Below are 17,298 nucleotides of genomic sequence, written 5' to 3' on the forward strand. Positions count from 1 at the left end.
AAATTAATTTCATGCTTACAAGTGGGAAACAAAAGCCAACATATGCAACCAGTTTGAAGTTCACTCAGTCGTTACGCATTCTGCATACTAAAAAAAATAGAAAAAGTCTGTGTTAAACAGTGCATCCACTCGTACATTGCAGAGACATGTTTGAGCTAAAACCTATTGACAACCATGGCACACTATCCATGATGGTGCAGTACAATAATCCACACTTGTTTCTCCTACAGAGCACTTGAGCTCCAAATAGCCCTCTCAAATACAGTATGAGTTTCTCTGTCAGTGCTTCTTGAACAATGAAACATCACATGATCTTTCTAACTGCTGTCATACAGATTTATCAAGCTGGCAATAATGAATGCTAAACTGACTGCTGTACAAAACACCATGGAGACAGACCGCTGCTGCTCTCCAACAAAAACAAAATCACGGTAGGACAATTATCCGTGTCCATTCTAACGTAATATGGGAAGAATATGAGATGTGTGGGAGAGAGAGAGGTGATTTTCATGCAGTGTGGGGTGGGAACAAAGTCGTGGGTGTGTGTTTGTGTGCGTGTGTAGCTATGGGCTTTGGTGTGTGTATGTTTGGGGTTGAAAAGGGTCCAGTGTATGAGCTTTGAGTGTTGTTTGTGTCTTGGAGAGGTTAGTTCAAAGGGTTTTTGGAGATAGGAGCAGAGCAGCTCCACAGTGCCATCAGAAAGTATTCAGACCCCGTGACTTTTTCCACAATTTAATACGTACTATTCTAAAATTGAATAAATTATTTTCTACACACAATACCCCATAATTACAAAGAGAAAACAGGTTTTTATACATTTTTGCAAATGTATAAAAAATATAAAACAGAAATACCTTATTTACATAACTATTCAGACCCTTTGCTATGAGACTCGAAATTGAGCTCAGGTGCATCCTGTTTCCATTGATCATCCTTGAGAGATTTCTACAACTAGGAGTCTATCTGTGGTAAATTCAATTGATTGGACATGATTTGGATATAAGGTCCCACAGTTGACAGTGCATGGTGCAGAGTAAAAACCAAGCCATGAGGTCGAAGGAATTGTCCGTAGAGCTCCGAGACAGGATTGTGTCAAGGCATAGATCTGGGGAAGGGTACCAAAACATTTCTGCAGCATTGAAGGTCTCCATGAACACCTTGGCCTCCATCATTCTTAAATGGAAGAAGTTTGGAACCACCAAGACTCTTCCTAGAGCTGGCCACCCAGGCTAAACTGAGCAATCGGGGGAGAAGGACCTTGCTCAGGAAGGAGACCAAGAACTCGATGGTCACTCTGACAGAGCTCCAGAGTTTCTCTGTGGAGACGGGAGAACCTTCCAGAAGGACAACCATCTCTGCAGCACTCCACCAATCAGGCCTTTATGATAGAGTGGCCAGATGGAAGCCACTCCTTAGAAAAAGGCACTTGACAGCCCGCTTGGAGTTTTCCAAAAGCCACCTAAAGACTCTCAGACCATGAGAAACAAGATTCTCTGGTCTGATGAAACGAAGATTGAACTCTTTGGCCTGAATACCAAGCGTCACGTCTGGAGGAAACCAGTCTCCGCTCACCATCCCTACGGTGAAGCATGGTGGTGGCAGCATCGTGCTGTGGGGATGTTTTTCAGCGGCAAGGACTGGGAGACTAGTCAGGATCAAGAGAAAGATGAATGGCGCAAAGTACAGAGAGATCCTTGATGAAACCTGCTCCAGAGTGCTCAGGACCTCAGACTGGGGCGAAGGTTCACCTTCCAACAGGACAAAGACCCTAAACACACAGCCAAGACAACGCATGAGTGGCTTCGAGACAAGTATCTGAATGTCCTTGAGTGGCCCAGACAGAGCCTGGACTTGAACCCGATCAAACATCTCTGGAGATACCTGAAAATAGCTGTGCAGCGACGCTCCCCATCCAACCTGACAGAGTTTGAGAGAATCTGCAGAAAAGAATGGGAGAAACTCCCCAAATACAGGTGTGCCAAGCTTGTAGTGTCATAACCAAGAAGACTCAAGGCTGTAATCACTGCCAAAAGTGCTTTAACAAAGTACTGAGTAAAGGGTCTGAATACTTATGTAAAAGTTTTATATATATACAGTGAGGGAAAAAAGTATTTGATCCCCTGTTGATTTTGTACGTTTGCCCACTGACAAAGAAATTATCAGTCTATAATTTTCATGGTAGGTTTATTTGAACCGTGAGAGACAGAATCACAACAAAAAATCCAGAAAAACGCATGTCAAAAAAGTAATAAAATGATTTGCATTTTAATGAGGGAAATAAGTATTTGACCCCTCTGCAAACATAACTTAGTACTTGGTGGCAAAACCCTTGTTGGCAATCACAGAGGTCAGACGTTTCTTGTAGTTGGCCACCAGGTTTGCACACATCTCAGGAGGGATTTGGTCCCACTCCTCTTTGCAGATCTTCTCCAAGTCATTAAGATTTCGAGACTGACATTTGGCAACTCGAACCTTCAGCTCCCTCCACAGATTTTCTATGGGATTAAGGTCTGGAGACTGGCTTGGCCACTCCAGGACCTTAATGTGCTTCTTCTTGAGCCAGTCCTTTGTTGCCTTGGCCGTGTGTTTTGGGTAATTGTCATGCTGGAATACCCATCCACGACCCATTTTCAATGCCCTGGCTGAGGGAAGGAGGTTCTCACCCAAGATTTGACGGTACATGGCCCTGTCCATCGTCCCTTTGATACAGTGAAGTTGTCCTGTCCCCTTAGCAGAAAAACACCCCCAAAGCATAATGTTTCCACCTCCATGTTTGACGGTGGGGATGGTGTTCTTGGGGTCATAGGCAGCATTCCTCCTCCTCCAAACACGGCGAGTTGAGTTGATGCAAAGAGCTCCCTTTGGTCTCATCTGACCACAACACTTTCACCCAGTTGTCCTCTAAATCATTCAGATGTTCATTGGCAAACTTTAGACAGGCATGTATATGTGCTTTCTTGAGCAGGGGGACCTTGCAGGCGCTGCAGGATTTCAGTCCTTCACGGCGTAGTGTGTTACCAATTGTTTGGGACTATGGTCCCAGCTGCCTTGAGATCATTGACAAGATCCTCCCGTGTAGTTCTGGGCTGATTCTTCACCGTTCTCATGATCATTGCAACTCCACAAGGTGAGATCTTGCATGGAGCCCCAGGCCGAGGGAGATTGACAGTTCTTTTGTGTTTCTTCCATTTGCGAATAATTGCACCAACTGTTGTCACCTTCTCACCAAGCTGCTTGGCGATGATCTTGTAGCCCATTCCAGCCTTGAGTAGGTCTACAATTTTGTCCCTGACATCCTTGGAGAGCTCTTTGGTCTTGGCCATGGTGGAGAGTTTGGAATCTGATTGATTGATTGCTTCTGTGGACAGGTGTCTTTTATACAGGTAACAAGCTGAGATTAGGAGCACTCCCTTTTAAGAGTGTGCTCCGAAAATGCAAATCAATTTATAACATTTTTGACATGCGTTTTTCTGGATTTTTTTGTTGTTATTCTGTCTCTCACTGTTCAAATAACCCTACCATTAAAATTATAGACTGATAATTTCTTTGTCAGTGGTGAAACGTACAAAATCAGCAGGGGATCAAATACTTTTTTCCCCTCACTGTGTATATATATATATATATATATATATATATATATATATATATATATATATATATATATATATATATATATATATATATATAAATAAATATAAATTAGCAAACATTTCAAAAACCTTTCATTTTGGGGTATTGCGTGTAGATAGATTACATTTTTTGTTGTTGTATTTAATCCATTTTACAATAAGGCTGTAATGTAACAAAATGTGGAAAAGGTGAAAGGGTCTGGAGACTTTCCGAATGCACTGTATGCTGTATGGTGTTGTGAGCGTTTGGCATGAGGGTGACTTGTAGGAATGTGCAGGGGATGTGAGGAGGCTGCAAGGCAGGTAGGCCAGTCAGGGTGACCTCATGCATTTGGCACAGAGACAGGCTATCAGGTTTCCCCAGTGCAGATTCCAGCTTGCGCTTCACAGAACATTTCCCAGGGCCCTCTCCTCTGGCCTGACTCTTTAGAAGTGTGTGTGTGTGCGTGTGTCTGTGTCTGTTTGTCTGGCTCTGTGTGTGCTTGTGAGTGTACTTGTGTGTGCGTTGTGTGTGTGTGTGTGTGCTTGTGCGCGTCATGTGTGTGAGTGTAAGTGAGTGCATGTGCAGTATGTGTCTGTGTGTGTGTGCGTGCGTGTGTGTAAGCCTGATTGTGTGCCACTCTGCTCAGTGAACTCAATGAGCTATGCAGTGCTCCCACCCTCTCTCACAACACAGCACCGTTTCCCCCCTCCTCTTCCAATGCAAGTCCTGCCAGTTTTAATTTCTTCAAAAGTTGAGTGTGTATGTTTATGTGTATTACCATGCTATGTACGTATGTACGCACCATATGGGTGCGTCCCAAACAGTACCCAATTCCTTATATAGTGCACTTCTTTTGACCAGAGCCCTGTTCATAAGTAGTGTACTATATAGTGTAGAGAATTGGGTGCCATTTGGGATGCAATGTATGTATGAGTATGGATTTTGCACGATTGAAGTGTGTCACAGTATTCATTAATATGTGAAAAGTGCGTGTCCGTGCATTTCTGTACATACATAAAATAATGTTTTCTCTCACAAACTATTCTTGTGTGCATGTACTCAATTCGTTATCTCCATATACATCTCAATACATTCTTATGTATGCATGTCTGAAGGCGCTGCGTCGGGCTCTTTGGTGTGGTGACCTTGGCTGACCCGCACTCACATGTCGGGGGGGGGGGGGGGGTTACCTCAGCCCTCTTGGTGCAAACGAGGCCCCCCGGCCATCGCTACGGTAATGACACGACAACGCCAGTGATCCGCTAGATAACCCCCCCCCCGTTAGACAGCCTTTAAAGGACCTCCCTCTTCCACCAATCATGCCGGTAATTGCTCAGTATAACGGCATGGGCCTCCTCTACACATGTGGATGGGATAAACAGATGTGCAGCGCTAATGCTACAGACAAGCCCTGGGACTGGAAGCGAAGGGAGTCCATGCCCCTACAAGGCCGGATAGAGGGCCTCCTGCTGCAGCTACCTCCGGCTGTAAAACTGCGAACCCTACCCAAACAGAACGGCAGACGATCCGCTCTCGAACGGAGATACATAAATGGGGCATAAACATTTCAGAGAGGCTACAGTAACAGTCTAAACGATTAGAACTGTAGCTGCGTGGCTAGGGGGACGTTGCGTCACTGTTACCGGAGTGTTTATTCAACGTTTGGAGGAGAGGCCATGTCAGCTTGGTGAATAATTGCAGGCCCAAAGTGCTGAGGACTGAATGGAGCAGACTGCAGCTCTGTACCAGCAAGTCTTGATTGCTTTATCGGCTGAATTCTAATGGTGAGACAGGAGCTCTGCCGGAGCATCTGCAGATACTAGGCAAGATGCCATTGTGGTTAATTGGCCAATGTGGCCTAAAGTTCAAGTTATCGGAGCTGAGAACTTTTTTGATCAGTCATTGTTAGCAGAGAACAAGTTCTGGAGATGTCTGTTGCAGTGTGTCCTCGCAAGCCTGATATAAATCACTTTACAAAATAATTCTTCCCAATATGCTTGCAAAAGCAGAACATATGGCAATTACACAAGCATGCAGCTGCTGTTTTGGGGCTAGGTGATAAATAATGGATAGCAGTCTTCCACAGGGTCCTCAAAAAAGCTAATGAGAGAGGGGAATGCGACAGGGAATTAATAATCAAGTGTTTTCTTACCCATGTATTCTAAAAAAGCCCAAGGACTCAAAATATAGGAAAAACAATTAGATTCTATTCACACTTCCACAGTAAGTATTCAAAAACTAACATTTGCATTTAGTAGGCTAGATTTCATTCACAACTCTAACTGGCGCTGTCGTGACGCCCTTTCATGCCAAATAAGGTTTGTTTCTCTCTCACAGACACGAGGCATTAAGCCGTCGACTCGCGGTATGCAACTTCCCTCTCCTCTTCTCCCCAGAACATGTGGGTGACCTTAATAATTTACGAAAGGAGAAGAGATGGGAAATACTGTACGCACCAGTGCAGATTGTGCAGGAGGAACTGGTGTTCTACATCAAAGCCTGAACCATGCAGGTCAGTCACATGCAGTCATCTGTTACAAAATGTAACCTTAACCCCGAGAATATGTGTCTGACTGCAAAGCAGAGTGATTAACTATTGAAAAGTGCAAGAAGAGACATCTTGTATGGAGAACACACATCATAATGACACCTTTTTAATTCTGTTGCCGACGGCTGTTTATGTGCTACTAATTACTGCCGAAGAATAATAATCCTTCCTCCTATTCGACTCTATAATGCAGACGGCGTTCTCGGACTCTCCATTCACCCTCCTGCTGCGTGACTACTTGGCTCTCCCTCGTCCTACACCGGTGTCGTTGCACTGTAATTCATGCCGCCTACCTGTCGCACTCTGTGTTTTTCCACACACTGACTAATACCAAGCCGTGGCATTGGGGAGGGGTTAGGGCGTTCTGAAGGTCTGCCAAAATAATCACTCAGACAAAAACCACAAATGCGGCTTGAGTCATTTAACACGAATAGAGTCCAGAGAAAGGGCTGTTTGCGTTTGGTTATCCCTGTTCGCCCATAAGCTTGAAAAGGTTCATCTGCCACACAAAATTGCTGCACCTATCTCTGTTTGTATAGGAACTCATTGTGATTTAGTTAGAAGGATCCGGCAGTACTGGCAGCTATTCAAGCCCTTATGCCTATTTGCTTATCCTCATTCACAGCGGAATTGGCTTTTTCCTGAGCCATTTTTCAAGCAGGTGTGACAGTATTTTCATTGAGTCTACCATTGCTAGTGCGGCTCTGTAGGGTAAATGTTAGGGGTTATACATGTTTGAGAGGCCAGGCTGGGCCTCCCTGGTAAGGCTACACCGCCATTTGCATGTCTGTGACTCAAATCTCCCTCCATTTCCATGTCTGCAGATCTGATTAGAGACACTAGGTCATTGGTTTGTGTGGCTGGAATGGAAATAAAAAGCTAATTCCACAGAGTGAGATGTGCACAGCCAAAGGATTAGTATTGTCAAACCATGATGTCATTATTAGGACGATGAAATCCCATAATGAAAAATGTGACCGCTAGACAAAACTCTCTTACTCCAACATGCAAACCCTGGTACGCTTCCCAGAGTGCTAACCCAAAAAGGCTCCCCATTTGAACAAGGTTGTAACTTTAAGTGAGACTCCCGTTTTTTAACAATTTCCAGAAACTCTTAACTCTGTTTCTGTTATTCTCTGCGGGCTGTTTTGTCTTAAAACATAGGCTCATTTTGAGTGGGGAGCTCTACTCTCTGCTTCGATGTCATTAGGCTTTCTGTGTTTGTCATAACATCGACGGCTGGTATGGCTCAGACCACAGACTAGAATATAACCCTATAATAAGCTGAAACCATACGGAGTGCTGGGACAGCCATGCCATGTCCCTGAGAGGATGGCTAGTCTAGGCTGATGATTATCTGTCATTGCGTATAAAAATAGAGACAAGCCACTCACTCTCACAGACTCCCGGACAGCCGCATGCGAACTAACAGCCTTTCTCTTAGTACGTGAAAAGCAGGGGTTCCATCGGCTTCTTCAAACGAAGCCCCTTCGTTAAAAATGCAGGAGCAATTACCCCGGCTAGCTCTGAGCGAGAGAGCACTGCGCCACACCGACACTCTGGGTACCACACCGCACTTTCCGTCCTGAAGCTGGGCTGACAGAGCAGAGGCAGGCCAGACACAGCAGACAGACAGCCGGGTCTACGGTTACAGTAGAACAACACACCTTTCACTAACATCCTGTCAGTCTCTTCCAGATGTAGCTAAGACCCTCAACCCCATAGCTGCTGCCTAACCTCGCTCGGAGAGGCAAGTACACGCTAACAGGGAACGGCACTCACAGCAGGCTCTCTCATAAACATTCTGTCTGCTCTGTCCTGTCTTTCCAGAATGGGGCAAAGTGAGATGGTATCTTGTACCCTCGGAATTGCAGTTACGCAGTTCAGAATACAAGGCACTTGGTGTTCCAGCCCTGCAGCTAGTTCTACTCATGTCCTACTTCTCTGACGTTAATATCCGTAAGTGAATGTAAAAATGGGCATTTACAGAAGGTGCCTCGACCACCACTCCTGCCATCCTGCACAGTAGTCAGCGGGGGCTCCAGGAAAGAGGGTGTTAGACAGAAAAAGAGGAGGAACGAAAGAGAGAAAATGATGGAGCGAGGGAGATACAAATGGGAGTGAACTTGAAAGGCAAGAAAAAAAGAGAGGGAGGGAGAGACAGCAACGAAGGTCATGTGTATGAGCCACAGCATCAAAGACCAAAAAAAATGAGTGTGCACTTGCAGAAAAGCAAGACCGGGAAACAAAGGAATCCGCAGAAGGACTCCACTGGGCATCCCTGAGCCCACTCCACTCCACTGTAGTGCTGCAGGACTCTGCTATACTCTGGCCCCTGCCCCCCCCATGCAGCAGCAGCAGCAGCAGCAGCCTAGCTTCCCTCTGTAGAGCAGAGCAGAGCTGCCTGTGGCTCCAGATGGCCGGGGACAGAGAACACAGTGACGAGGGCTCCCTGAGGTCACACTGACACCACCACCAGCAGCACTCACTCACAGACTCACAATCAGGGAGCATCTGTGGTTATAAGCAATTCAGGGTATGCAGGTTACACTATGCCTACATTCATTGTGCTACAGTTACATTTACAGGAGAATACATTTAACAGTAAATCCAAGTCCCTAAATCCCACCTGATCGTTATAGCTCTGCGGGTGCAACTAGAAAAGACTGGAACAGAGGAAATGGAAGATTCCATCAAATTCTCCCAGTTTTTTTATTGTCTTCGATAGAATGAATATTGAATGTTGAAAGGCAGAACACACTTTCACAAAGCAGCCATAATGAGATATGGACCTGAGTGTGTAAGGGGCAGGGGCCTAATTTATAAATGTTGAGTACATTTAAAACAAAGTATAGAGATGTATTAACTTGGGACACACCATACACACGCACGTTTGTCGTTATAAATCAGACCTGGCGTAAAACAGACAAAACGTCAACGGAAAAGGTGAACCATCTCTGTTCTACCATTAAACTATCAGCTTCGGATCGGATCGCAGAGAGCAAAATACTTGAAAGAGCTTTTCTGTGAAGTGGGTCCAATTAAATGAGAGATGGGACGAATGGTAGCCTATATACTAACTTAATCGTTGTAGGCCTATAGGCTATTTTGGTCTATCGCAGTCAGACAAGGTGAGTCAGACAAATGTTCTGCAATGATCATGGAAATGAAATGACCAAAATAATTGGAAACGTATGCCTATTTCTAATGATTGTAGAATACAAAGATAATGGCAAATGATCACTAATGGCAGATTTGTGCATCTTGTTATTATATTTAGGTAGGCTACCAGTGTTTTTGATTTGTGCATCTTGTTATTATATTTAGGTAGGCTACCAGTGTTTTTGATTTGTGCATCTTGTTATTATATTTAGGTAGGCTACCAGTGTTTTTGTGGTTGTTTTTGTTGTGGTTGTTGTGTTGTTGTGCAAGGCTACTAGGCTCCTTTCGCCTTCTTGAAATGCAATACTTCAACCACTAGAAACGGTGCGTACGTATGGTCTAAGGCTTGCGGGAGGATAAGCACATTTCCACGTCAAGTTAAGTTTGATAAATGCCAACTTCTGCGTGAAAAGTGGCGCACGCATGTTTTGGGGCATATTTTGGGCATTCGCAACGTTTATAAATGAGGCCCCAGGCCTCTGTAGCTCACTCAGTGCTTAGGGGGAAGCAGTGGCTGCGGGCAGCGGGTACAGTAATGTATGTGTGTAGATAGGGGGCCGAGTTGTCAGTTGATAAATGAGAAGGGGGCCAGAGTGCCCCGGCGCTGTGTTATGTACAGCACACAGGTAGATAAATGAAGCTATCCACTCCACTGAGTGACAGCTACAGGGAGAGGGATTGTATGGCGAGATAACAGGCGTTAGGCAGATAAAAACCAGAGATGCGGGCGTGGGTTGATTAATGATCAAAAGCCCCCGGATAGTGGCGGTGATCCGGGGGAGGGAAAACAAGGTAGAGAGGGAGGTAGCTGAGAGGTCGCTGCCAACCTTCGCCGTATACTGACTAAATTAGCTTAATGCGCGTATTTCAACAGCACGGCCTCGGCATGTGGTTTCGTTCAATCCCTCTTGAAGGATGTATTTACAATTGTGTCTATAAATGACTAGTTGTGTTCCGTGACGCTGTCTGTGTTATATTAATATGTTGCATCACATGAGTAATAAGCCTTTAGCTCGTGAACACTAAATGTAATATCCTCTCCTAGCTGGAGCGCTTTGTGCTGCCCTCGTGGAGATTTGCAGCAAGCAGATGACTAGCTCTGTTCCACAGCATGTCCACCATTAAAACCCAATTTAACCCCAAAAGAATTGAACTTTCGCTTTGCTCTGCCTTTGATGAGGCGACACTGAAAGGCTACACCCAGAATGGGGATATACTGACAGCGCTGGCCAGCCAGCGGGTGTCAGCCAGGCTTGAAAGCAGCAGGATTTAGATGGTTCTGTTGTTATTTCTGCAGCACAATGGCTCACCCCGTGTAATGTAACCAAACCCTTTTTCCTTGCTTTTAACCCGCCCCAGCCTCCCTCCCACCGCCCCCACCCCCCATCTCCTACCCCCACTCTCCCACCATAAGGAATTAGAGAGAGTATAAATGGATCCCAAGGTCCAGGCAGACACAGACATAAAGCCACTCAATGGCCTCCGTTGACTGGTGTTTACTTAAGGCCCGGGATATTAGCCTTTGTTAAATCTATCTCTGTGTCCGCCTCTTAGCTTCTCTCTGTATGCTCGACTGGCGTGACTGTAACACAGACGGTGTGTGTGGCTGTCTCTCTCATCTCTTGATAGGAAGGGTGTAATGACTAGGACTATGAGGGGGTGTCATCGTAGTACAGTGGACTCTGGTGACTACTGTAGGCTGTCCCGTAGAAGATGAGAGCCTCTGCATAAGCGAGGCAATTCATCAAAAAAAGGAGACGCATTCAAAAAGGGGCAAATAAACGGGATCTTCCGCAATTTGTACTTTGGTAATTCTGTAGTCGTAAACCAAAATAGCTGTCAATTCAAGTTTCTAAGGATAATCATGACATGCCAAGGCATACAGAATTTTGCATACAGACATAGCGTTTGGATGAAATGCACACATTTCCCATAATAACTATCATTAAATGACATCATTGATCTGTGAGGTGTAATCGCTAAGGGAACATATATTCACTGTCATTTCCTCATTTGTATAACATCTATAATTCACTTACGATTAAAACCAAACAAATACTCAAATCAAATACAGAATACTAGTGAAATCCTAGTCACCATGTTCAACAAAGTACCATATCTGAGAGAGATTCAGCGTTGGCTCCGTTCGTTCACAGAGCAGCATGGGAATAGAAACAGGCCTTTAAACGATTCCCTTATCAAAGCACTGTCCTGCAGGCTCCCTTCACCTTCGTAAAAAAAACAAGCCGTAGAAATGCTCTTTCAGGATTAAATCACTATGTTCCACTGCACTAATCAATAGAAGGCCAAATGTTATTGTTTCATCTCCTTTCTGAGTTTTACATGCCAATCCTCGCCGTTGACCGCCACGTGGTCGACAAACGGCGGCGGGTCCAGCAAAATATATGCGAAGGTATGAGACATTTGAAATTGAAAACGCCTCGGACAATGAAATTCCTTCATACCGAGAAGATGTAAGGCAGTGTTAAACTCATAATATACTTTTTCATCCTAATGGAACCCAGATGTTCTGGAGATTCTATATATTCCTCGGCGGGCGGAGAAGTATTTCCGATATGTGTCATAAAATGGAGTCGGGAAAGGACGAGCATGGCAACAATTTGGTATGAGTTACGTTCCCTAGAATCCCTATCTCCTTCATCGCTGGCAGTTATTTATGCCCCCTTGGGAGAATGAGGCCCTATCCAGAGCATGCTGAAATGAAGATGAATAGACAGTCCTGGATGACTTTAGATGGATGCTTAATTCAGGGTGGGAGAGAGGCTGCTTGCCTGTGTGGCCAAGCGGCTGCCGTCTGATGCTGAGGCCCAGCCCTCACGCCTGCCTGCCAATGCCCTACCCTATAATCTACCGATCAATGATCATTAATGGTAGCGTGGGATAGCAGCTCTCCCTAACCTGCACTCTCAGTCACAGAGAGAGCCTTCTGCTCTCACATCACTGGCCCTGGTCAGAGGACCATACATACATATGCCATACATACATACTCGTAATGGGCACCAGCTAGAGTAACTAGCCGGGAAAATAAACCATTTCTCGACGACTTTAAAAAAGGTGCTGTTGGGTTTGTTCGCCGCCGTTGGTCAGACGAGTTTGCATGACATGGATATCGCACTCAAGGATACATCAATCGCTGACGGAGGCTGGGCCCGATCTGCTCTGACCTTGAGTGGGAGTCGACAACGAAGAGGGGGCTTGCAGTGGAGTGGTGAGGGAGGGAGGGAGGGAGAGCGGAAGGAAAGGAGGGCTGAGGGGACCTCTGATTGAGAGACCTGAGATGAGCTCCTCTGAGATATGACAGAGAAAAAGGAGGGAGAGGCAGAGGAAAAGAGGGATAGAGAGGGGAGGGGGCAGAGTGAGAGAGAAGCCATATGGCCGCAGCACAAATGTATTAAACTATAAATCAGAAGAGAAACCAGTGGGCTACCAGGTCGGGCTGCCGATATTCTCCTCTAGGATCCTCGAGCTAGCTACCTCAGCAGCTCTTTATAAGAGGAAGGGAAGATGACGAAAGACGTTCCATGGCTTTATCTGCATTAGTTTCTATTTTTAATGACGGAGGACGTTAAGTCTACCAACTGTCCCGCCATCAGCCACCAACCAGAGCCTAGGTTTCCACGCCAAAGGTAGTGATGCATACAACGGCTAGAGCAAATATAGGCAGCCCTGGCGGATGCCTGTTTACTTTCAGCCTGTGGCTGGCCACCATGTCAGTTCTAAGGATGAAGGCATGGCTGAGCCAGGATAGGAGATATGGGTGTGTAGTCGTCTCATTGGTTGATTTATGGAATGTATTAGATAATGAAAAGTATTAGGCTGCTCCAGGCGAAGACAACATTAAATACATAAAAAATGATTGAGGATAAAAACACAAAAAGCCTGGAGGCTTATTTCAATTGTGGTTCTCATTGTGTTTCTGACTCATGACACGCCACCCTCTTGATATTTCACCCAATATTAATTCTCAGTATCTTAATATAGTAGACCAAGAAACGTGACAAAGCCAGTGTGATTAACAGTTTGCCAACCTAACAATCGCAACATAGGAGAGACCTATCACGCTCCAATCCAGTTAGCCTTAATTAATCAATCTTCCGGACAGCTCCACTAGCCGTGCCGAGGCTGGACAAGCTAGCGTTGTGATGCCTCACCAAGTGAGAGAGACATGCAAACCCCAGAAAGCTACTTGCCATCTGAAACCATCACGGCCAAGGCCAGCCATCGTTCACACCCCATCCCCACTCAGCGGCTTGACAGGAGGAGCGAAGGAGGGGGAGGATTAGAGTAGGAGGATGGGAGGAGGTAGGGGTGTGGGAGGGAGGGAGGTTAAAGGTACTGAAGTGATGAGCCGTGGGTGCCCTACCTTGGTCTGGAGGTAGTGGGGGTAGTAGTATGTGTACTGAGGGTACATTGGTTGCTGTTCCAATCGCTTGCCCATATAGCTGGAATCCTTAGCGCCGTGGCAAGGAATGGTTGCGCGGAGGCGGTCGGACGAGCGTTAGTAGTACTGGGGCTTGGCTCTCTGACTGTAGGTCCCTTATTTTTCCCGTCCACACTGGTGTGTTGAATCACTGCTGGTCCTCCGGAGAGCAAGCAGGGTTCGTCTGACGGAGAGTGGCTGGGAGAGGGGTTGCCTCTGTGGGGGTAGTTCCTGCCCGACAACGCCTTTCAGTTAAATCTCCTGGAGTAGAGCTCGGCAGATGCTCGTTCAGTTTCTCAAAAATATTCCCCACAAGAGTTCAAAAACGGACGCTGCTGCTTGTCCTGTCTGCGTGTCCTGTCTGCGTGTCCTGTCTGCTTGTCCTGTCTGCGTGTCCTGTCTTTCCCTCACTGGCTGGCGTCGGATAGTAACGCGTGAGAAGAGAGGTAGAGGAGGAAGATAAGCAGGTGGCAGTGGTTCTAAGCAGTCCTGCGAACAAATTGCTGGCACAGGAGAGTGTAGTAGAGGAGAAAAGGAAAAACAAGGAAAAGGGCAGGATATAAAGATCACTTTTCTATTTAAGCTGTCTCGCTATAGCTTACCTCGCTCCTCGGCTTCAATCTCTCTCACTCTCTCTGTATCTGCCTCTCTCTGTTGCTCACTCGGCTGCTCTCTCGCTCTCTCTCTCTCTTCTATAGTCTGATATCCCAGCTGCTCTATGTTGTACTGTCGGACACAGGATATATCCTCAGCAGCGCACTAACAAATGCACTTTGGGAAGGGTCCGAGTCGGAACGCAAGAGACAGGCAGGAACAAACCAATGAAGCAATCGCAGTGTGTAACGGTTCAGCCAGAGCAGAGCAGATTACACAGAAACAATCCCAGTTCCTAACTGATACGGCACCGGAGAAAAAAAAGGACTCCCGACCGGTCCGCTGGTTCAGAGAAGGAGAGAAAAAAATACTAGAATGAGAAGCACAATGACAGTGTCCCAGGTGCCCAACAGACAGACAAGCCAGAGAGTCTCCTGTCTGCGCTCCTCCCTTTTCCTGCTCTTGTAAAATTCTCTCTCTCTCTCTGTCTGTCTGTGTGTGTGTGTGTGTGTGTGCGTGTGTGGTGAAGGGGGCTCGTCCTGCACAGCCGGTAGGAGGGACTTGAGTCGGCTCAGTGTGAGAGAGCGATCCAGATGCAGATCAGGGGGCTGCAGTATTTCCACAGCCAGAGAAAGGAGTGGGGAGAGGGGACGGCAGGCAGGCAGGCAGGCTATTCCCCCTACTGGCTGCCAAAGGACCTAACGCCTGGTTTAAACTCTCCTCCATCAATGTGGGATGATTTTATTTCTGAAGAAATCAGTCATCTTAAACATGACTCCTATACTTGTATAAAACTATAAAACAACGATAGGTTTTGCTTAGGTATGTTTCAAGCGTTCACTTTTCTCTCGGAGGTAAATGACACTGTCAGTTAGCGACAGTGCATCAACGTCCTGTCTAATTTATACCCTCCATATTGCTGTGATGATACATCATATTTGTGCAAACGTATTGTGCTTGTTTTTCCCGTCTAACCATGACAGACCAGCACTTAAAAACATACTCAAATGCAAACATAATTTACAATCCTTTCTAAATGATCACTCTGGGTGCTATGCCTCCACATGTTGGGGGTGGCAGGTAGCCTAGCGGTAAGAGCATTGGGCTAGTAACTGAATGGCCGCTAATTCAATACCCCGAGCTGACAAGGTGAAAAACATCTGTTGAGGTGCCCTTGAGCAAGGCACTTAACCCTAATTGCTCCTGTAAGTCGCTCTGGATAAACGTCTGGTAAATGACTCAAATATCAACAAAAATGTTTCCTGACATAGCACATTCTACCTGACCAGTTAAGCTCCTCTCGCTATGAAACGACAACATTGAGAACACTTTCCACCCGCATCTAGATGTGGCCGGTATGTGGCCGTTTGGTGCGAAGAGAGATCAAAGTGTTGGGTAAAGAGTGCTGGAGGGAAAATCACTCTCTATATATACTACCAGCTATAAACTGACACTGTTTGATGCTATAATATCTAATACATGCCATTTAGCAGACAATTTTATCCAAAGGCATGCGTGCATACATTTTATGGGTGGTCCAGGGAATCAAACCGACTATCCTGGCGTTACAAAGGTCAGGCTCTACCCACTACAATAGACTATAGCATGACAGTGGAGTCCAATGGACAGCAGCAGGATGGTAGTAAGGCAGTTTTTTACCTTCTCTTTGGCCTGCGAGGAACCGTAGCAGCACACACAGACTGTGGCTTAACCTATGGAGGTCAGTGAGTGCAAGTCCACAAGTTCATGGGCTTCTGTTTTCAGTCAACTCAATTAACTCAATTAACTCAATCAACTCAATTAGCAAATTATCCTTGATTTCAAAGTGAGCAAAGAACTATAAAAATCAATAAAAAATCAATCAAATGTGGTATGCAAAGCATTTCAAATGACAAACATTTGCTATAGATTTGTCAAGCAATACTACAGTCACTGAGGGAGAATTCACACAGACAGACCAAACCCACGAGGGTAATTTCCCCTTAAACAATAATTGACGTTTTCAGACCAAATTACCGATTTTCAGTGCATCACTTAAAAAAATAGGTCCCAGCTCAATTATGCCACAATTTGCACATGGATTTACAATGGCGATTTCTTTCCTCATTCAAACATGTAGTTATGTATACAGTAGAGTACATGGCAACGCATGCTAGTGGGCAGACTGAATCAGTACTAGCATCCCACGGACAGAAACAAAGCAGCGAGAGAGAGAGAGAGAGAGAAGGGCTATGGCGTGTGGAAGAAAACAAAATGATCAGATAGGCCTCATTTATCTGTGGAAAAGAGATTAGGCAGATATCGATTGTGGATTAGCAGATTAACAGCTCCAGGACAGAAGGACTGGCAGGGTTACTCGCAGAATGGAGGGATGGAGGGGGAGAGAAAGAAAGAGTGAGAGTGGGGGGGGGGCAGAAAACAATAAGAAAGAGAGACAAGTAGAGTGAGAGCGAGAGAGAGCGAGAGAGAGCATTCTGACATTTTGTGTGGTTACGTCTACTGCCTTTGGTGCATACTTTCACAAATTACTACTCAGGATTGACACGTTAACACTTAACTAATTGTTATTGCCATATCTGGGTTTGGAACTTGCAGCCCTTCAATTGAGACTCAATACTTACTTGGAACGAGGCAGACACTCTTGGCTAATGTTGAAGTTTTATAAGTCAGCATTTAATGGCTCAAGACTTGTAAACATTATGTGGGCGGGTATGCAAGTAAGGCCCAACGTTCATCCAAATATTCTGCTCTGTATTCCATCATTGCAAAAGGAAAGAGGGTGGGTGAATGTGGATGTGCCAGCTCTGCCTCGGCACTGATAGGGGCTCTGAAGTGAATCAGTGGACTGACGTCAGGCTGAGGACAGGGGCGATATGAAGCCAGCTGTTTAATCATGGCCGCCAACAGAAAGAGGGATGGAAAGATACCGTTTTTTTTCTCC

At 45.7% G+C, this 17,298-nt stretch overlaps 1 protein-coding gene across 2 annotated transcripts in view; it reads right to left on the reverse strand.

Moving 5' to 3' along the window:
- Positions 1-14,850, reverse strand: part of LOC115176039 (RNA-binding motif, single-stranded-interacting protein 3) — a 229,070-nt gene extending 214,220 nt beyond the window's left edge. Inside the window, exon 1 of one of the 2 annotated variants that reach the window (XM_029735777.1) lies at positions 13,707-14,850. In XM_029735777.1, coding sequence (XP_029591637.1) covers positions 13,707-13,781 — 75 coding nt within the window. In that variant the 5' untranslated portion in view covers positions 13,782-14,850. The remainder of the gene's footprint in view (positions 1-13,706) is intronic. The other variant, XM_029735776.1, reaches the window with a different exon arrangement.
- Positions 14,851-17,298: the final 2,448 nt, after the last annotated feature.

This window comes from Salmo trutta, chromosome 36 (genome assembly GCF_901001165.1).
Source record: "Salmo trutta chromosome 36, fSalTru1.1, whole genome shotgun sequence".
Taxonomy (NCBI): domain Eukaryota; kingdom Metazoa; phylum Chordata; class Actinopteri; order Salmoniformes; family Salmonidae; genus Salmo; species Salmo trutta.